At 44.4% G+C, this 22,899-nt stretch overlaps 1 protein-coding gene across 2 annotated transcripts in view; it reads right to left on the bottom strand.

The window, feature by feature from the left end:
- peds1a (plasmanylethanolamine desaturase 1a) overlaps nt 1–22,899 on the bottom strand; it is a 42,183-nt gene that overhangs the window by 12,336 nt on the left and 6,948 nt on the right. For both annotated transcript variants that reach the window (XM_090205870.1, XM_021569763.3), the window contains 2 exons: nt 605–724; nt 364–455 (listed from right to left, as the gene is read on the bottom strand). In XM_090205870.1, coding sequence (XP_090061996.1) covers nt 364–455; nt 605–724 — 212 coding nt within the window. The remainder of the gene's footprint in view (nt 1–363; nt 456–604; nt 725–22,899) is intronic.

Here is a 22,899-nt window from a genome sequence, read left to right as displayed (position 1 = left end):
TGAATCCATGCAACTTATTATGTTACTTGTTAAGCACACTTTTACTCCTGAACATATTTAGGCTTGTCATAACAAAGGGCTTGAATACTTATTGACTCAAGGTATTTCAGCTTTTCACTTTTTATTCATTTGTAAAAAATTGCCAAAAATTCCACTTTGGCATTATGGGGTATTGTGTAGGCGAGTGACACAATCTACATTTAATCAATTTTGAATTCAGGCTGTAACACAACAAAATGTGGAAAAAGTCAAGGGGTGTGAATACTTTCTGAAGGCACTATAGAAATTTGTAATCCTTCTCAAGAGTCAAATGATGAGTCTAAGGTCTGGGAAAGACCTTGAACTCAGAATCCTGTCCCTTACCTTCCCAAGGACAGGGATGTCCACAGAGCCCCAGGTGTCTGCTCCCCAGTGCACCATACCAGATGCAAAGTCCGCCATCACTATCCCCATTACTGTAGTGGGGAACAAAGGAGGGAAAAGTATTTTACCAAATCTTTTGCCATAATATCAGACAACAAATGTTTTGGAGGCGTAATGTATTTGCAGACTATCTCAAGGTCATTTCAAACAGAAACCAAAAAAATGTGTTAGAGAAACTCACGGATGCCCAAGATGATTTTGTAGATGTGCACAGTGGAGAAGTTGAGGAGAAGGAAGGAGAGGTTGATGATGAAGAGAGAGAGGCACAGAACTACACTGATCCACTCCTGCAGTCGCTTACCTGAGGAAGACAGAAAATCGCACAACATTACACATTACCTGAGGAAGACAACAGATCACACAACATTACATGAGTCAAAAACGTTCCACAGGGATACTGGCTGGCCCATGTTGACTTCAATGCTTCCCACAGTTGTGTCACATTGGTTGGATGCCCTTTGGGTGGTGGATTATTCTTGATACACACAGGAAACTGTTGAACGTGAAAAAAACAGCAGCATTGCAGTTCTTGAATCAAACCAGTGCACCTGGCACCCACTACCAAACCCTGCACTGAAATCTTTTCTCTTTCCCATTCACCCTCTGAATGGCACACATACACAATCCGTGTCTCAATTGTCTTGAATCTTAAAAATACGTATTTAACCGGTCTCCTCCCCTTCATCTATTCACCTGGCCAGCCTGTCATGGTATGAGCAGATATTGTTCATGTTTTGTGTAGTCAGTGTGAATACAAAGATACTGCATAACAGATACAGTAATAAAGCTACAGAAACTCAAAAGTACATTTTCACTTTCACTGAACAATTATGCTGATGACTACATTCTGAAGAGAGGGTAGAGTAACTTTCTTCCGTTCAGGGGACCTGTCCTGTGATCTACGGTGTTAATGAGCAGAGAGAGGTCAGCCCTGCTACCAGGAGAACATCCCTCGGAGCTCTGTAGGGTCATGGGGTCATCCGCTGGTGGCGCCGCCACATCTTTGTCTGTCCACCACAGTCTCTGTGTGTGTCCCATCAACCACAGTGTTAAGAGGTAATCGGTTCGATGAAGACAAGTGTATGCCGAGGCTGGAGTCGTGAACCCTCGTGTGCGGAGCGGCGGTGACACAGCTCTAAACTCACAGGTCAGGGTGGGCGGACCTCCGTGTCGCCACTCTGTCCCAGCGGGGGGGGGGGGGTTAGTGAATAATTCAGCAGGCTACGGAGGGGTGCGGGGTTGCTTAAGCCGGAGCTAGCCGCCCACTCCTGTACTGGACCTCATCACCACATCCACGGAGACTAGCCTGATCCCCTCTCCCTCTGCTTCCTTCTCACACTATACCTCTCAATTCAGTTTTCCTTATTTTCTTTCTTTACCTTTTAACCTTTGTGTCGCTGTCCCTCACTCTCTTCTCCATATCCAGTGCTTCTTTCTTTTTCCTTTTCTGTGGATGCAAAGCGTCAAGTGCCACAGTGAAGCCAGGCCTTCTGAAACTTTAATGCCATTAGACGTTCCTAATGCAGTAGATTGGCGGGCTAGGAGTTAATGGGATATTGATGACAGATTTTAATAAAGCCTCACAGGCTCAACTGACACCAATAACCTAAACCAAGTTAACCAACCAGTCCAATACTCATGGGAATATTAGTTTCACACCTCTCACAAGACATAGATCTGGCCCTCAATCATCACAGAAGAGTCCACACACAACCCTTCACCTGTGTACTGTCTCATCTCTCACACAGCACTTGTTTAAGCTGTGCTAGTACTGATGATGGAGGACACTGGAATGTTCCTAGCTGTTATGAGCTTCTCTAAATGAAACAGATTAATCAAGTGAGAAGCATCCAGGTGTGCACATTCTGTATGGAGGCGAGGCCAGGTGTGATGTGTCCAGCTGTGGAGGCCAGATGTGGAGGCCAGGTGGGCTGTGACCAGCTGTGGAGGACAGGTGGGCTGTGGCCAGCTGTGGAGGCCAGCTGTGGAGGCCAGGTGGGCTGTGACCAGCTGTGGAGGCCAGATGTGGAGGCCAGGTGGGCTGTGGTCAGCTGTGGAGGCCAGGTGGGCTGTGACCAGCTGTGGAGGCCAGGTGGGCTGTGACCAGCTGTGAAGGACAGGTAGGCTGTGGCCAGCTGTGTAGGCCAGATGTGGAGGCCAGGTGGGCTGTGACCAGCTATGGAGGCCAGGTGGGCTGTGACCAGCTGTGAAGAACAGGTGGGCTGTGGCCAGCTGTGGAGGCCAGATGTGGAGGCCAGGTGGGCTGTGACCAGATGTGGAGGGCAGGTGTGATGTGGCCAGCTGTGGAGGCCAGATGTGCTGTGGCCAGCTGTGGAGGATGGGCATGCAGCAGAGGCTCCTGCAGAGGAATGCCTTCAGAGCCTGGCAGGCCTCTACCACAGGCCTCTACCCACTATCTGACCTCACTTCTTACACTGGGATGCTAACAAAGTGTGTGAAAGATCCTTTAAAAGGTCTGTAATTCTTGCAGGATGTGATCCAACATTTAAGAGATGGTACCTTTTATCAAGGGGGGAGAAACCTAATACTACAGAACATATACGGAACGGACTATGCTTCCCACAGTTGTGTCAAGTTGGTTGGATGTCCTTTGGATGGTGGACCATTCTTGATACACACGGGAAACTGTTGAGCGTGAAAAACCAGTGAAAACTCAGTATAACAGAAACTTTGGCCCAAGATAATATATAGACCACACCATTTACAGGAAGGTTAATAGCACCATAGGTTTGTTGTCTCCACACTAAATATGACACAATTTCTACCATTCTGTCAATTCCACACATCCCCCACACACACCCACACATACCCAGGGTTGAGCATTCGGGCCACTGTCAGGTGATCTGCATCAGCCCTTGGATCCCTGATGAGAGGAGAAACTAGGCCAGGCCTCGACAGAGCAAACGCACGCAGCCAGAAACACAGTCCCCCTGTCCATAGGACCAGAGTGGTGTGCTCATTAATACAGTCCTGACAACAACATGCTCCCTGGCAACCCCTCTTCCATCGCTCACACCAGCAGCCCCCGACTCCGCACGCTGGCATGGAATTAACCTGGGAGAGGCGGGAGATGAGGAAAGGGGGGTGCTAATAGGCTGAAATTAATCAACGACGCCTGATTCGGCGCAGAGGGACGGCGCCAGCACCAAACAACACCCTGTGAATGCTAATGGCCTTCTCCTCTCTCTCTCTCTCGCTCTCTTTCCATCTCACTCTTTTACCTCCCGCACGGCGTTACAGCGCAGCAGCAGAACGGGCCCCATCCTGCCATGGTGGCACATCACACTGACAAAGGAAGTGATTTCTGAACCTCTCAGTTCAAATCATCTTGCAATATGAGTAGCTGATGACATTGATCTCTGTGTTGTTGGTACAATACATGTATCAGGAGGAAGGTACCCAGGTTTTTTCCTCCTTCCCCCTGATACATGGGTCTGAGTGTGGTTGGGGTCTGCCTCTGAGTTCCAGGAAAGGGCCTCCGTGTACCTGGCCTAGTCTGCTGCACAGATGGCTTCAGTGAATCGACAAGCATGTACCATAACGTTGTGTGAATATTTAGCAGAGCCCGAGTTACTTATCACAGTGAGTAGTCAATATCTTGCTTGTCCTGTGTAAAAAGATGCATGATTCGCATGCTTTCTGTACAGCACTTCAAAGCTTGCCCAGTATTCCGCCTCTATCTGGTCTGGACAAAGGGCTCTTTTCTTCCCTCTCTCCTGACTGTGTTGTCCTAAACGCTGAGGCCTTGTGTTCTCAGTACAGAGTCCCTTTGAAAGACAGCCTCTCACCTCCTCCAGAGCCACAGACAAAAACTAACTCACACACCCAGAATGGCTGCCTTTCACAGCACAAAGACCGAGTCAGTGGTGCCAACATACCATGACAGCATCATTCTCTTCCTCGCTTCTCTCTCTCACATATCCACCCCCACACACACACGCAGGGGCGCGTTCGTGAACATTCACAATACAATTACGAACATTTATTCATAGTAATTCTGCTCTTTCTCCCTCTCTGTCCCCTGTCCAGTTCTCTGTAGGCCAATCTTCTGGGGGAGGGAGGGGGGGGGGGGGGGCGGGGGGGGGGCTGTAGTAAAAAGTGGGTCATATGCTTAGAGTGGAAGAGACAGAGAGACTGAGAAAGAGAAAAAGACAGAGGTAGAATTCCCCTGATCAGGATGAACGAATCAGTCACAGGCCTCGTTCCTTTCATCAGTTCTCAGTGGACGTCTCAACCTGGGAAACACATCAAACACACACACACACACAACACATCACACACACACATCACACACACACAACACATACAGCACATCACACACACACACATCACATCACACACACACACAACACATCACACACACACAACACACATACACCACATCACATCACACAAAACACATCACACCACACCACACAACACAACACATCACACACGCAAGCACACAAAACACACACACCAAGCAACAATTACACAGATAATCCATACATTAACCTATGGACAAGAACTACAACAAAAAAATGAATGTGACAGATTTAACAACTGCATAACAACACCACACACACAGACACGGCCCAAGAGAGTGGTATCTAGGCCTGGCTCCTTCCTCTTTCCCCTGTGAACAGGGAGAGAAAAGAGGATGGACAGATCCCGTGGTGTGTGTGTTGGGGATGTCGAATGAGCATGATGGGAGCCGCAGATGAGTAGGGTGGGGGAAGGGTGACGGAGAGATACGATACAGTATAACACGTACACACACGGAGACTGGGGTAATATTTGTCCTATGTATTGTATTTATACCACACATGCGACCCATGATTCAAATTTGCAATTAGCCTAATAAAATGTTTATCTGACTCCATTTAACATTATATTTGCAATCAAGAAATGTCTGAGAATGGAATTCTCAATGCAAATGTATTTAATTACTTTGTAAAGTGAATGATTACATTATGCAAGGCATAAGCTGAAGTTAGAAGGCATTAACAAGCATTACAAGGCATAATTCTAGTCATGATCAGAGAGGGAGAGAAGTAATAGCATAAAAAGCCTTGACCCAAGAGTCCTTGGGTCAAGACCTGTGCTGGTTTAGAAACCAGTCTGAAATTTACAACACAATTGCTTTTATCATTTGTCTGCTGAGAATGTGGAAATATAAATCTTAACATTGATTGTAATTTTCACCGTGCCAGAACATTTTCGGAACTTATTTGATATAGCCTCTTATGCCTTGTTTCTCTGATTTTAATATTCTAGGATTTGATTGTACTCATTTACTTTCTGTACAATAGGGGTGGGAAGGTATTTGCTCAACACTATACTAATTGTTTTCTAGTGTTCTCATTTGTTTCCAAACTCATCCCTCTAAAAGGAGGGAGCACTAATTGTTCTTTACTGTATATTTTTAGAATTTGGATTTGAAATGATGTTGGATGGTATGGTTTCATGTTGTGCTCGTTTCCTTCATCCAGATCATGTGTCTCCTAACTCGTCATCTGTTTGGATCAGGCAGTTGATGGGATACCTTTGTGGGCTAGTTTTCATATTCATGATATTGAAACTTTATTCCCAATTTATTGTCATGAGACATTTATTTCATAATCTGTATTTGTCATAGATTGCAGAGGATGATATCATGATGTGTTTACTTGTACTGCCATTTCGAATGTTTTCAAAGTCTTTCACAAACAAGTGGTGCGTTGTCAACGTGAAACAGACTCAGATGATGGGGCCTGACCTGTCCAGCTAAGCCACACACCTTCTGATGGAGGATTCCACGTTGGGACAGCTGACCATTCTAGGCAGGGTACCCCTGGAGACTGACGTTGGCCCCTGGTGGGAGGACACCTTCTATGAGGAGAGTACCGGGCCCCTAACGACCATGGACAAGAAGTTAATGCAGGCCAAGTAGATGGCGACTGTCTTGTTGAGTGTCTCGACTGTGTCCTGGCAAGCTTTTGGGAAGTAGCTATTACATGGACCCAAGCTATTTTTTTTTTAGTCTAGTCACCTCTCTCCCCATATTTCTCTGGTTCCTCTGATTGTCTTCTGCAATGCATGAATGCAATCCATGGGGGAAAATGTAGTGGAAAAATTTGAGAAGGTGATAAAGGTGAGAGCCAATTTATCTGTGGCAATCTCTAAGACGTTCCAACAGAATTTCTGGGGTCACTGACACCAGGTGAGGTGTGAAGACTGATGAAACTTGAATCGACAAAATGTTACTATGTGAATTAAATTGTCATATTTGGATTGTTTCAAGAGTTAAAGAACTATTACTTTTTATCTGTTCTATTTTATATGTAAGTGTCATGGATTTATTGTTGCAGAGAAACTGTGTCATTCTGTTCATTGGACAGCGGCTATAGTTCAAAGAGGAGCGACAGAGCTACACTCCTATCATTTAGACTAGAATCTGGGTGTGTTTTCCTGCCTATTGTTTTAACTAGCAAAGTGCAAAGAAAAGTTAATTTAGGTTGGGCCTGAGTTCCAGCTTGAATTTGAGAACTTGGTAGAAAGCTCCTGTGTGTATCACACACACAGTTTATTCTATGAGAGATTATTTTGAATTGAAGACACGTGTAACCACGTTAAGTCTTATTTATACTGAACAGAAATATAAATGCAACATGTAAAGTGTTGGTCCTGTGTTTTATGAGCTGAAATAAAAGATCCCAGAATTTCATAAACCAGGTCAGAGTCCAAACAGTACCAGGGGATAGGCAGGCTCGAGGTCAGGACAGCCAGAGTGGTCAGGCAGGCGGATTCGGCGGTCAGGACAGGCAAGGGTCAAAACCAGGAGGGCTAGGAAAAAACAGACTGGGAAAAATAGGAGCTAGGAGAAACGCTGGTTGACCTGGCAAAACAAGACGAACTGGCACAGAGAGACAGGAAACACAGGGATAAATACACCAGGGACTAATGGGGAAAACAGGAGACACCTGGAGGTGAGTGGAGACAATCACCAAGACAGGTGAAAAAGATCTGGGTGTGACAAGACCATGTGTATGTTACGGTTTTCTTCCGTCGAAGGAGAGGACCAAAATGCAGCGTGGTTATTTCGATTCATGTTTAATAAAAATAATAAACACAAACAATACAAAACAAGAAACGTACCATGAAAACCTAAACAGCCTTATCTGGTGCAAACAAACACTGAGACAGGAACCACCACCCACAAAACACTCAAAGAATATGGCTGCCTAAATATGGTTCCCAATCAGAGACAACGATAAACACCTGCCTCTGATTGAGAACCACTCCAGACAGCCATAGACTATACTAGACAACCCCACTATACCACAATCCCAATACCTACAAAAAAAAACAAGACAAAACACACCACATAATAAACCCATGTCACACCCTGGCCTAACCAAAATAATAAAGAAAACACAAAATACTAAGACCAGGGTGTGACAGTGTAACCATGACAGTCCAAGACCTCCACATCCGGCTCATTGAAATTATTGCATGATGCATTTCTATTTTTTGTTCAGTATAGTTGATATTCATTTACTCTGTGTTGTTCTGTAACGTATCATGTATTTCATGTACACTACCTGTTTGAGTGATTTTTTATTCATTAACTACAGATGCACACACATAAACAACATCACACTTTGCTAAATGGAAAGCGTCCTCTATTCCAGCAATGGTCAAGGTCAACAGTCAAATCCATACTGCAAGCTCCATGCTTTATGTGTCGTGTGTCCGTATCTATTGTTTTCAGACATAATGAACGTTGGGCTCTGGATCTGAGAGCTTGAGGAATTTTAAATATGTCAGCTCTAGTTCTTTAAAGTGGAACTGACAGTGTTTTAACTACTTTGCAGATATGGAACAAACAGACTGTCACGCCCTGACCTTAGAGAACCTTTTATTTCTCTATTTTGGTTAGGTCAGGGTGTGACTAGGGTGGGTAGTCTAGTTTTTTATTTTCTATGTTGGCCTGGTATGGTTCCCAATCAGAGACAGCTGTCTATTGTTGTCTCTGATTGGGGATCATACCTAGGCAGCCTTTTTCCACCTGTTGTGTGTGGGATCTTGTTTTTGTATTGTAGCCTTTTGCACTACAAAGCTGTGCGGTCGTTTTGTTACGTTTTATTTGTTTTGTTGCTGGTTCACATTAATAAATATGATGAACGCCTTCCTCGCTGCACCTTGGTCCGATCCTTCCAACAACAATCGTTACACAGACAATCATAATATCAGTAAAAAAATATCAAATTCCCAGTTTATGCAACAAAACCAACTTTATAAACAGGTTTTAAAAATAGGTTCTATTTGACTCAACGTTCCATGATGTACACTAAGCATTGTTGGCAGAATAGGTGGATGCAGTTTAATGCATGATTAATATGATTCACCAACATATTTGTTGGTAATCGCAGCTGGCCTGGTACATTGTTTGCTGCCTCCATTCGGGATGCACTGATTCAATTTCAATTACTCAATATTTTGTACAAAAACAGACGAATGTAACTAAGGCAGGGCATGTCAATACAATCAAACTAGCTAGATAGCTAGCTACAGTGATTCTTCCTTTAAAAGTTGCAGCATACTGCAGCACAGCTTGCAGGGTGCCACACAATTCTATGGCACATTATGTAAGTGTCAGCCATTGTTGCCAGAATGATGCAATGTACCACAATCTGCCACCATCTACCACAAACGGTCACGGCATAAGCTCAAAACTTTTAAAGGAAGAACCACTGTAGCTGCTAGGAGGATGTCATGTCATTGGAGAAGTGGGTGAGTGATTTACTTTTTCCGATACACAGCTAGAGATGCAGGTGTCATTTGGTTAGCTAGCAAGAAATTGAACGACTTTTACAGTATCCAGTTAGCATATCTCTTGCGTTTGCAAATTCACCCTGGCTATCTACTCCGATTTCAGAGCACTATCGTCTGAGTGTGCCAGAGTCGCTCAACACCCACTGAATATGTTCGTGTCAGTAAACATAGTCAAAAAAAGTAATTTAGTCACAAAAGCTCTAGATAACATGTAAACAGCCTAGCTAACGAGCTCTGCTTAGGTGAGTAAAATGCTCAGAGTGAGATGTTCTCTTATTTGTGTCCGGAAGTAGCTAGCTGGCCATTGTGACTAGCATTAGTTGTTGTTTTTGTTGATGTGCATAACTGCGCGAGAGAGAATCTACCTTTTCATGGTTGTTTGATCAATAAGACTGTAAAGTTCCCAAATGTAAGAGGTAAATATGTGGTATTGACATATTTGCAGAATACCATTATGGTTTAGTTTTTGCCGAATGCGTTAAAATAATCTAATTGCTGCAAATGCCTGTAAACACCCAGTCCAGTTCAAAGTGAACGATGGCAGGCTTTGTGTGGCAAATGTCTTGTTTGCATAAAGGCCTACAGTAGCTCTGATTGGCTATGGTGCACCAGTCTGTGTAGACTATGGTCCTAGCGGAGACAGATGTTTTTATGAGGTTTTATTTACTGCAGTGTCTAGTAATTGTCCAAATGCACGGCAGCTTTTCCACTATATATTGTTCTAGAATTTCACAAATACCTTAGTATACATAATTCCCAAACATTCTAAGAATGTTCGCTTGTCAGAATATTTAAAGTGTCATATTCTTCCTATGGGTGTATATGAACATATTTTAATAAGATTTTATGTTGCTAAAATGCTGTCAGTTCCACTTTAAGTCTGTATCCACTTTAAGGTAGATACCCTTTCAAATTAGTGGATTCTGCTATTTCAGCCACACCCGTTGCTGACAGGTGTATAAAATCGAGCACACAGCCATGCAATCTCCATAGACAACCGTCAGCAGTAGAGTGGCCTGTACTGAAGAGCTCAGTGACTCGTAAAATTTCTGCCCTGCTAGAGCTGCCCGGTCAACTGTAACTGCAGTAATTGTGAAGTGGAAACGTTTAGGAGCGACAACGGCTCAGCTGTAAAGTGGTAGGCCACAAAAGCTCACAGAACGGGACTGCCAAGTGCTGAAGCATGTAGCACTAAAAGTCGTGGAGGCTGTTCTAGCACCAAAGGGGGGACCAACTCCATATTAATGCCCATGACTTTGGGGCTCCCGGGTGGTGCAGCGGACTAAGGCACTGCATCTCAGCGCTAGAGGCATCACTACAGACCCTGGTTCGATCCAGGGCTGTATCACAACCAGCAATGATTGGGAGTCCTGTAGGGCAGCGCACAATTGGCCCAGTATTGTCCAAGTTAGGGGAGGGTTTGGCTAGGGTAGGCCGTCATTGTAAAATAAGATTTTGTTCTTAACTAGTTAAATAAAGTTTAAATAAAAAATAATTACAAAAATTAGATGTTCGACGAGCAGGTGGCCACATACCTTTGGCCATGTAGTGTACCTGAGTAGACGGAGCTTTAAAAATGTAAATGTTCCCACAAACCCATTTCCAAGTTCTGCTCCACACTGATGGGAGGAAAATATTAAGTTTAATAACAGTAATTAGACGAGAGTCCCACTGCCTCCATCCTCACTATAGCAAAGTCACCAGAAGATACAAAGGACAGAAGGAGAGTTCAATCAAATATTAATAACAGGCTTTGTCCTAATGTATTTGGGCAGAACATGTGTGTGTTTGAAACTATGCATCCAGCCTAATGTATTTAGCTGCCCTGGTGGGTGTATAATTGAGGAGCACAGTAGGGGCAATGGCAGGTAGCCTATTTCTTTCTCTCTCTCTCTCTTTCTCTCTCTCTCTCTCCTCTCTCTCTCTCCACTCTCTCTCTCCTCTCTCCTCTCTCTCAGCAGCACACATGCAGGAAGGCGTGCAATGCAGTCAGGTTTACAGTGGAACACACAGCGTCTAACAAATGACCTGCTCTTGTTTAATGCATGTATCCTGTATTCTGCCCTCTACCTGGGGTGGTCCAGAGGCCCAGTCTTGCCCAGGTCGATCCGGGTCAGACACAGAGCACAGGTCAGTCAAGGTCAGCGCACTGAGCTCCACTCTCAGCCTGGCCTTGAAGCCGCGATCCTGTGACCCTGGGGTCAGGAGTCCAGAGCCGACTTTTAACCCCGAGTGAGGGGCTTTAATAATTCAGCCTTCTGCCAGAGTACAACACGTTCACTTCTCTAATGGAGGTGACTGAGGTGGAGGGAGGAGCTTTGGGTAAGGAGGAACTCTGCTAGCAGACAGGGGGCAGTACTGGGCTGGTGGGCTCTGATCTGTTGCTGGGCTGGGCTGGTGTAAGGTTCTGTATTGCTGGGCTGGGTAGGGCTAGTGTAAGGTTCTGTATTGCTGGGCTGGGTAGGGCTAGAGTAAGGTTCTGTATTGCTGGGCTGGGTAGGGCTAGTGTAAGGTTCTGTATTGCTGGGCTGGGTAGGGCTAGTGTAAGGTTCTGTATTGCTGGGCTGGGTAGGGCTAGTGTAAGGTTCTGTATTGCTGGGCTGGGTAGGGCTAGTGTAAGGTTCTGTGTGTCAGGTTGGCAGGGTGTTAGGTTCAGTCAGACTGACATGGGCAGGCAGTGTGAGGTGTAACGCTGTAGAGCAGCCTGTGAGTTCTGATTCCTGAGCTGCAACACAAACCCAAGGCCTGGTGCCAACTTGTGAAAAGACACTGCTTTATACTACTCTTCCTCTAATTTGTGTCTGTCTCACAGCTGTCTACAGGGTTTAAGTCAGAGTATTTTAAAATAGGTCAAAATAAGTGTGTATGTTCTTCACTAACAGAGGTCTTCACTGCTTCACAAGTAGTTTAGTGTAAAGAGAGGCCCAATGTGGTCTAACAAACTGTTGTGGTCTAACAAACTATATGTTACACCAACAAAATGTAAGAGATGAGAATAGGTACAACACTAACAATACTTGTCTGACATTAAAATATGCAAATACAATATGCATATGGATAAGTGAGCTAATTAAATATACACGGAGTGTAAAAACATTAGGAACACCTGCTCTTTTGCTGTAGCAAGAACTCTTGTATTTTATCTTTATGTAATCCAAGTCACCTCAGGCCACCTTCGTAAATCCTCGATAAGACACATTTCTTACTTTATTTGTATTTCTTTGACCCCTTTTTCTCTCCAATTTTGTGATATCCAATTGGTAGTTACAGTCATGTCCCATCGCTGCAACTCCCGTACGGACTCGGGAGAGGCGAAGGTCGAGAGCCATGCGACCCTGCCAAGCCACACTTCTTCTTGATACACTTCTCGCTTAACCCGGAAGCCAGCCACACCAATGTGTCGGAGGAAAGATCGTCCAACTGGCGACTGTGTCAACGTGCATGCGCCCGGCCCGCCACAGGAGTCGCTAGAGAGAGATGGGACAAGAACATCCCGGCCAGCCAAATCCTCCCCTAACCCGAACGACACTGGGAAAATTGTGCGCCGCCTCATGGGTCTCCTAGTTGCGGCCGGCTGCAACACAGCCCGGGATCGAACCCGGATCTGTAGTGACACCTCTAGCACTGCCTTAGACCTCTGCGCCACTCGGGAGGCCAAGATAAGAGACATTTCTGATGTTGATTTGGTAACAAAGGTCCTGTAGAAATACTGTGGAACACACAGACATACAACTTTCATTGTATATAGACTTGTTTATACTGTATTATTGACTGTATGTTTGTTTTACTCCATGTGTAACTCTGTGTCGTTGTATCTGTCGAACTGCTTTGCTTTATCTTGGCCAGGTCGCAATTGTAAATGAGAACTTGTTCTCAACTTGCCTCCCTGGTTAAATAAAGGTAAAATAAATAAATAAATAAAAAAACTGAGTGATGATGCCTAGTTCCAAAGTGAAAATAAGACTGAGGTGTACTTTTCTTCACTGGCTCGGGCCGGCGGATCCTCCTCCAAAGTCCAGAGGCCAACTGCATGTGGACAAGCTGTCCTGAAGAACAGTAGGCTGATATAACATTTACTCACCTTTACAGAAGGTCAGTTAAGTGATAGCTAAATTATAGATAGGACACAGAACCAGAGACCATCACGATTATTTAATAGAGATTTGAATCTAGATCCGCCTCTTTACACAAGCATCTCTCCTGGACCTAGTTTGTGTCGTCAAAGTAGTTTAGTGTAAAGAGACCCAATGTGGTCTAACAAACTGTTCTTCCAACAGCATATGTGGGACCTCCTTCAAGACTGTTGGAAAAGCACTCTAGGTGATACTGGTTGAGAGAATGCTAAGCGTGTGCAAAGCTGTCATCAAAGCAAAGGGTGGCTACTTTGAAGAATCTCAAATATAACATATATTTTGATTTGTTAAACACATTTTTGGTTACTACATTATTCCATGTGTGTTATTTCATAGTTTTGATGTCTTCACTATTATTCAACAATGTAGAAAAAAGTAAAAATAAAGAAAAACCCTTGAATGAGTAGGTGTGTCTAAACTTTTGACTGGTCCTGTATATAAAGGTCCGACAGTTTACAGTGCATGTCAGAGCAAAAACCAAGCCATGAGGTCAAAGGAATGGTCTGTAAAGCTCCGAGACAGGATTGTGTCAGATTGGCACAGATCTGGGGAAGGGTACCAATACATTTCTGTAGAATTGAAGGTCCCCAAGAACAGAGTGGCATCCATCATTCTTAAATGGAAGAAGTTTGGAACCACCAAGACTCTTCCTAGACTTGGCCGCCCAGCCAAACTGGGCAATCGGGGGAGAAGGGCCTTGGTCAGGGAGGTGACAAAGAACCCAATGGTCACTCTGAAAGGGCTCCAGAGTGCCTCTGTGGAGTTGGGAGAACCTTCCAGAAGGACAACCATCTCTGCAGCGCTCCACCAGTCAGGCCTTTACGGTAGAGTGGCCAGACAGAAGCCACAGTAACAGGCACATGACAGCCTGCTTGGAGTCTGCTAAAAGGCACCGAAAGACTCTCAGACCATGAGAAACAAGATTCTCTGGTGTGATGAAACCAAGATTAAACTATTTGGCCTTAATGCCAAGCGTCACGTCTGGAGTAGAGGTCGACCGATTAATCGGAATGGCTGATTAATTAGGGCCGATTTCAAGTTTTCATAACAATCGGAAATCGGTATTTTTGGGCGCCCCCAATTTTTAAAAAAATAAAATAAATGTTACATTTTTTTCATACCTTTTATTTAACTAGGCAAGTCAGTTAAGAACACATTCTTATATTCAATGACGGCCTAGGAACTGTGGGTTAACTGACTTGTTCAGGGGCAGAACGACATATTTTCACCTTGTCAGCTCAGGGGTTCCAATCTTGGAACCGCACTGTTAACTAGTCCAAAGCTCTAACCATTGCACTCCACGAGTAATCTGCTTGTTACGCAAATGCAATAGAAGCCAAGGTAAATTGCTAGCTAGCATTAAACTTATCTTATAAAAAACAATCAATCATAATCACTAGTTATAACTACTAATCCAGTTTAGCAGGCAATATTAACCAGGTGAAATTGTGTAATTTCTCTTGCATTCATTGCATGCAGAGTCAGGGTATATGCAAGTTTGGGCTGCCTGGCTCATTGTGAACTAATTTGCCAGAATTTTACGTAATTATGACATACATTGAAGGTTGTGCAATGTAACTAGAATATTTAGACTTAGGGATGCCACCCGTTAGATAAAATACCGAACGGTTCCGTATATCACTGAAATAACAAACATTTTGTTTTTCCGAAATGATAGTTTCCGGATTCGATCATATTTATGACCAAAGGCTTGTATTTCTGTGTGTTATTATGTTATAATTAAGTCTGATTTGATAGAGCAGTCTGACTGAGCAGTAGCAGGCCCGTAATCATTCATTCAAACAGCACTTTCGTAGGTTTTGCCAGCAGCTCTTCGCATGCACAGTGCTGTTTATGACTTCAAGCCTATCAGCCTAATGGCTGGTGTAACCGATGTGAAATGGCTAGCTAGTTAGCTGGGTGTGCGCTAATACTGTTTCAAACATCACTCGCTTTTAGATTTGGAGTAGTTATTCCCCTTGCGCTGCAAGCACCGTGGCTTTTGTGGAGCGATGGGTAACGATGCTTCGAGTATGGTTGTTGTCGATGTGTTCCTGGTTCGAGCCCAGGTAGGGGCGAGGAGGGGGACGGAAGCTATACTGTTACACTGGCAATACTATAGTGCCTATAAGAACATCCAATAGTCAAAGGTATATGAAATACAAATGGTATAGAGAGAATAGTCCTATAAATACTATATTAACTACAACCTAAAACCTCTTACCTTGGAATATTGAAGTCTCATGTTAAAAGGAACCACCAACTTTCATATGTTCTGAGCAAGGAACTTAAACGTTAGCTTTTTTACATGGCACATATTACTTTGTTTTTGCATTATTTAAACCAAATTGAACATTTTCATTATTTATTTGAGGCTAAATTGATTTCATTGATGTTTTATATTAAGTTAAAATAAGTGTTAATCCTGTTTTGTTGTAATTGTCATTATTAAAAATAAAATTAAAATTAAAACGGCCGATTAATCGGTATCGGCTTTTTGGTCCTCCAATAATCGGTCGACCTCTAGTCTGGAGGAAACCTGGCATCATCCCTACGGGGAAGCATGGTGGTGGCAGCATCATGCTGTTGGGATGTTTTTCAGTGGCAGGGACTGGGAGACTATTCAGGATCAAGACAAAGATGAACGGAGCAAAGTACAGAGAGGTCCTTGATGAAAACCGGCTCCAGAGCGCTCAGGACCTCAGACTGCGGCGAAGATTCACCTTCAAACAGGACAATGACTCTAAGCACACAGCCAATACAATGTAGGAGTGGCTTCGGGACAAGTCTCTGAATGTCCTTTAGTGGCCCAGCCAGAACCCGGACTTGAACCCGATCGAAAATCTCTGGAGAGATCTGAAAATAGCTGTGCAGCAATGCTTCCGATCCAACCTGACAGAGCTTGAATGGATCTGCAGAGAAGAATGAGAGAAATTCCCCAAATACAGGTGTGCCAAGCTTGTCGCGTCATACCCAAGAAGACTCGAGGCTGCAATCGCTGCCAAAGGTGCTTCAACAATGTACTGAGTAAAGGGTCTGAATACTTATGTAAATGTGATACCGTTTTTTATTTTATATAAATTAGCAAAAAAAATCTAAAAACCTGTTTTTGCTTAGTCATTGTGGGGTTTTGTGTGGAAAGAAATTATGAGGAATAAAATAAATACATTTTAGAACAAGGGATTTAACGTAACAAAATGTGGAAAAAGTCAAGGGGTCTGAATACTTTCCGAAGGCACTGTACATCACATACCCCCCACAGTGGTACAGTGTAAAGACAGCTGCTCCCCCACACCACATGTCCCTGCAAGAATTACCTTAATTACTTAATACCAATAGACAGCATGTTTGCTCTGTTAGCCAAATTGAATCATTGCATTAATCAAGTGCATCATTATGTGCAATATGGTTTGGATGAAAAGCTCCTGTATAGGTTTGGCCACACCACATCCAAGGCTAAATGGTATACAAAGGAAGACACAACCGTGATCTGCCCAAAGATACCTCTCTACCAGACGAACTCAATGCGCTTTATGACAACAACATCATCATGCCAAGAATGAGGGCCGCCACCGACCCAGAGGATTGGGTGATCTCACTCTCCGAGAGCGACGTGTACAAGGTCTTTAGTCAGGTCAACAGCCGCAAGGCTGCGGGACCCAACGGTATTCCAGGGTGTGTTCTCAGATCATGCGCAGAACAGCTGGCCGGCATATTCACTGTAATTTTCAACTTCCACTTGTCCCAGTCTGTAATTCGCATATGTTTTAAGATGACTACCATCATTCTTGTCCCAAAGAACTCTAAGGCTTCATGCCACAATGACTACCACCCTGTAGCACTCGCTTCTGTAATCATGATGTGCTTTGAGAGGCTGGTTATGACACAAATTAAACCACCATCCCAGCCACCCCTAGACCCACTCCAATTTGCATACCGCCCAAACAGATCCATAGATGACACAATCTCAATTTCTCTCCACACTGCCCTCACCCACCTAGATAAGAGGATTACCTATGTGAGAATGCTGTTCATTGACTACAGCTCAGCGTTCAACCCCATTGTCCCCTCCAAGCTTAGGACTCTGGATCTGAACAACTTCCTCTGCAAATGGATCCTGAACTTCCTGAACGAGCCGACACTAGGTAGTGAGGGTAGGCAACATCAAGTTCCACGGTGTCCAAATCATTAAAGACTTAAAATGATCCAAACACAAGCATACAGTCGTGAAGTAGGCGCGATAGCCCCTCTTACCCCTCGTGAGGTCGAAAAAGTTTGGCATGGCCCTCAAACCCTCAAAAAGTTCTGCATTTTGACTGGCTGCACCACTGCTTGGTTTGGCAATAGCACCACACTTGATCGCATTGCGCTACAGAGGGTGGTGCGGACAGCCCAGTACATCACTGGGGCTGAGCTCCCTGCCATCCAGGACCTCTATATCAGGAGGTGTGGTAGGAAGGCCCGGAAGTCATTAAAGACAACCACCCAAGCCATAGACTATTCTCCCTGCCTCTGCACGGCAAGCGGTACCAGTGCATCAAGTCTGGCCCCAACAGGCTCTTGAGCAGCTTCTATCCCTAAGCCATAAGATAAATAGCTAACAACATTTTTTTTTGCACTGTCTCTATGCACACTCACAGGGCCCTACACAATCACGTCACATCATCTGCTAACTCACACATAATATGCACATACATTGATACTGACTCTACACACAAGCACACCCACTCACATACAAGCTGCTGATAGTCTGTTTATCTTCTATCCTGATGCCTAGTCATCTTTCCCCTATACATATCTACCTCCATCACTCTAGTATCCCTGTCATCTTTCCCCTATACATATCTACCTCCATCACTCTAGTATCCCTGTCATCTTTCCCCTATACATATCTACCTCCATCACTCTAGTATCCCTGTCACCTTACCCCTATACATATCTACCTCCATCACTCTAGTATCCCTGTCATCTTTCCCCTATACATATCTACCTCCATCACTCTAGTATCCCTGTCATCTTTCCCCTATACATATCTACCTCCATCACTCTAGTATCCCTGTCATCTTTCCCCTATACATATCTACCTCCATCACTCTAGTATCCCTGTCATCTTTCCCCTATACATATCTACCTCCATCACTCTAGTATCCCTGTCATCTTTCCCCTATACATATCTACCTCCATCACTGTAGTATCCCTGTCATCTTTCCCCTATACATATCTACCTCCATCACTCTAGTATCCCTGTCATCTTTCCCCTATACATATCTACCTCCATCACTCTAGTATCCCTGCACATTGTATGGTGTTGGAACTGACCCTGTATATAGTATGCTTACTTACTTATTGTGTTCTTCATATGTATTATTCCTCGTATGTTTTTTTCTAGTTATACATTGTTATTGATTATTGCATTGTTGGGATTTGAGTTTACAAGAAATGCATTTCACTGTACTTGTGCATGTGACGTTAAAACTAGAAACTTAATGAAAACACAAAAGTTGCAAATCTGATGTTGAAGAGAGATGGATCTCATTAGACATATTTTACTAATGTAAATCCACCCTAACCTACTGTGCTTGAACTATGTGCAGTGCCCAGTTGGTCAGAATCAGAAATGCCTTTATTTGCCGAATACATTTTCATGTACAGGAATTTGGCTCAGTGAAATGGTGCTGCCACAATAAACAGAATGCACAGACAATAAACAGAGTTTATAGGCAAAATATTGTTTATAGACACATCATTTACACAATCCACATACAGTATGTACACTACGAACACTGAAGCTAAAAACCACAGAAGCGGCCAAACACTGTGGCTGCCTCTCTAGTCTGTCTGATGGTAACCACACCGTACTATCTATACATGGAAGCTGTTGAATAAGAATCATAGAAACGGGCCTGAGATGTGGACAAGGGCAACAAAAAGATGACTATCACAGTCTAGATCGCTTAGAGCCAAGGAAACTAGATCTTAAAGAGTAATGTGAGAACACACACACACACACACACACACAAAGCCAGTGGCCTTGAGACCAGACCAAGACGGCTGGTGAAAGTAATCAGGAAAACAGAAAGCAGGCAGAAATCCTGTTTACTTCCAGGCAAATCCGTAAAGTGGGATAAAAAGCGCAAAGAGCAGTCAGCCGTGCATGACAGATAGACATATGGCAGAGAGATACGTCCAGCTGTTTGCCTGTCCTGGGGTTACTGTAATGAGCCTTAGCCTCCATTGAGCAGACCAAAGCCTCATCAATCCAGTCCTGCCGCTAAGCCTCAACATGTCCACAAACACAGCCCTCTCATTCCAACCACTCCTCGCCTGCACCTCAACACATGTCTGCTAGGTCTACTGCCATGGACCATGAATCCCTGACATACCTCTTCTCCTATTACTGCTGTCCCAGAATCTCCCTCACTTTGTGTCTCTCTGGATCACTGTATATTGCCAATTCCCCGGTAACGGAATTACACTGAGACTACATTTTTTTCACTTTAAAATGTACGCCAAACAAAAACAATTAATTTCAAAGTTTAAGAAACCCTACAACTATATGAACAATGACTATATTGAACTATTTACGCATTTTTTTTTAAAAACTGGAAAAAGTGTAGATGTAAAGTTTGGTAACAGAATGATGGTAAAATCTCTATCAGTCCTTGTGTATAGAGTTCTATGGTTTGTTAAACTTTGAAATCAATGTTTTTTGTTTGATATACATTTTAAAATGTAATTCCGTTAACATGGAAGTGCCCATATGGCCCACTAAACCGCCCAGCCATTTAGTGACTTGGATAAAATAGGACCCCAAATGCATGGGGAATCCTCTTAGAATAGTTATCCATAATCAGAGACTCAAAGAGTCAAACATGCAACTCTGGTTTTACAAGATCATGTCCCTTTCATCTCTGTGCTGTAACAGTATCATCCCTCAACCCTGAAACCTGTCAGTCCATTAACTCAACAGACGGATACAGTAAGCAACCTCTTAGATACCATTAGAGGAGTCCATGTCGTGGAATGGGTGTTCTTGTGAACAGCTGTGATGTTGTAATGTCCTGAAATCTGGTTTTGTGTTATTTCCAGGCCAATGTGTGGTTCAATACCACACGGTAATAGCTGTCCACTTCCCTCTCACACTACTACCCTAACCCCAATCCCAACCCTACCCTCCACATACACTGATACATCACACTACTACCCTAACCCCAATCCCAACCCTACCCTCCACATACACTGATACATCACACTACTACCCTAACCCCAATCCCAACCCTACCCTCCACATACACTGATACATCACACTACTACCCTAACCCCAATCCCAACCCTACCCTCCACATACACTGATACATCACACTACTACCCTAACCCCAATCCCAACCCTACCCTCCACATACACTGATACATCACACTACTACCCTAACCCCAATCCCAACCCTACCCTCCACATACACTGATACATCACACTACTACCCTAACCCCAATCCCAACCCTACCCTCCACATACACTGATACATCACACTACTACCCTAACCCCAATCCCAACCCTACCCTCCACATACACTGATACATCACACTACTACCCTAACCCCAATCCCAACCCTACCCTCCACATACACTGATACATCACACTACTACCCTAACCCCAATCCCAACCCTACCCTCCACATACACTAATACATCACACTACTACCCTAACCCCAATCCCAACCCTACCCTCCACATACACTGATACATCACACTACTACCCTAACCCCAATCCCAACCCTACCCTCCACATACACTGATACATCACACTACTACCCTAACCCCAATCCCAACCCTACCCTCCACATACACTGATACATCACACTACTACCCTAACCCCAATCCCAACCCTACCCTCCACATACACTGATACATCACACTACTACCCTAACCCCAATCCCAACCCTACCCTCCACATACACTGATACATCACACTACTACCCTAACCCCAATCCCAACCCTACCCTCCACATACACTGATACATCACACTACTACCCTAACCCCAATCCCAACCCTACCCTCCACATACACTGATACATCACACTACTACCCTAACCCCAATCCCAACCCTACCCTCCACATACACTGATACATCACACTACTACCCTAACCCCAATCCCAACCCTACCCTCCACATACACTGATACATCACACTACTACCCTAACCCCAATCCCAACCCTACCCTCCACATACACTGATACATCACACTACTACCCTAACCCCAATCCCAACCCTACCCTCCACATACACTGATACATCACACTACTACCCTAACCCCAATCCCAACCCTACCCTCCACATACACTGATACATCACACTACTACCCTAACCCCAATCCCAACCCTACCCTCCACATACACTGATACATCACACTACTACCCTAACCCCAATCCCAACCCTACCCTCCACATACACTGATACATCACACTACTACCCTAACCCCAATCCCAACCCTACCCTCCACATACACTGATACATCACACTACTACCCTAACCCCAATCCCAACCCTACCCTCCACATACACTGATACATCACACTACTACCCTAACCCCAATCCCAACCCTACCCTCCACATACACTGATACATCACACTACTACCCTAACCCCAATCCCAACCCTACCCTCCACATACACTGATACATCACACTACTACCCTAACCCCAATCCCAACCCTACCCTCCACATACACTGATACATCACACTACTACCCTAACCCCAATCCCAACCCTACCCTCCACATACACTGATACATCACACTACTACCCTAACCCCAATCCCAACCCTACCCTCCACATACACTGATACATCACACTACTACCCTAACCCCAATCCCAACCCTACCCTCCACATACACTGATACATCACACTACTACCCTAACCCCAATCCCAACCCTACCCTCCACATACACTGATACATCACACTACTACCCTAACCCCAATCCCAACCCTACCCTCCACATACACTGATACATCACACTACTACCCTAACCCCAATCCCAACCCTACCCTCCACATACACTGATACATCACACTACTACCCTAACCCCAATCCCAACCCTACCCTCCACATACACTGATACATCACACTACTACCCTAACCCAATCCCAACCCTACCCTCCACATACACTGATACATCACACTACTACCCTAACCCCAATCCCAACCCTACCCTCCACATACACTGATACATCACACTACTACCCTAACCCCAATCCCAACCCTACCCTCCACATACACTGATACATCACACTACTACCCTAACCCCAATCCCAACCCTACCCTCCACATACACTGATACATCACACTACTACCCTAACCCCAATCCCAACCCTACCCTCCACATACACTGATACATCACACTACTACCCTAACCCCAATCCCAACCCTACCCTCCACATACACTGATACATCACACTACTACCCTAACCCCAATCCCAACCCTACCCTCCACATACACTGATACATCACACTACTACCCTAACCCCAATC

Source organism: Oncorhynchus mykiss, chromosome 2, assembly GCF_057628025.1.
Source record: "Oncorhynchus mykiss isolate SJ-2025 chromosome 2, ASM5762802v1, whole genome shotgun sequence".
Classification (NCBI taxonomy): domain Eukaryota; kingdom Metazoa; phylum Chordata; class Actinopteri; order Salmoniformes; family Salmonidae; genus Oncorhynchus; species Oncorhynchus mykiss.
Note: the sequence above shows the minus strand (reverse complement) of the source record. Positions and strands in the feature narration are given on the sequence as shown.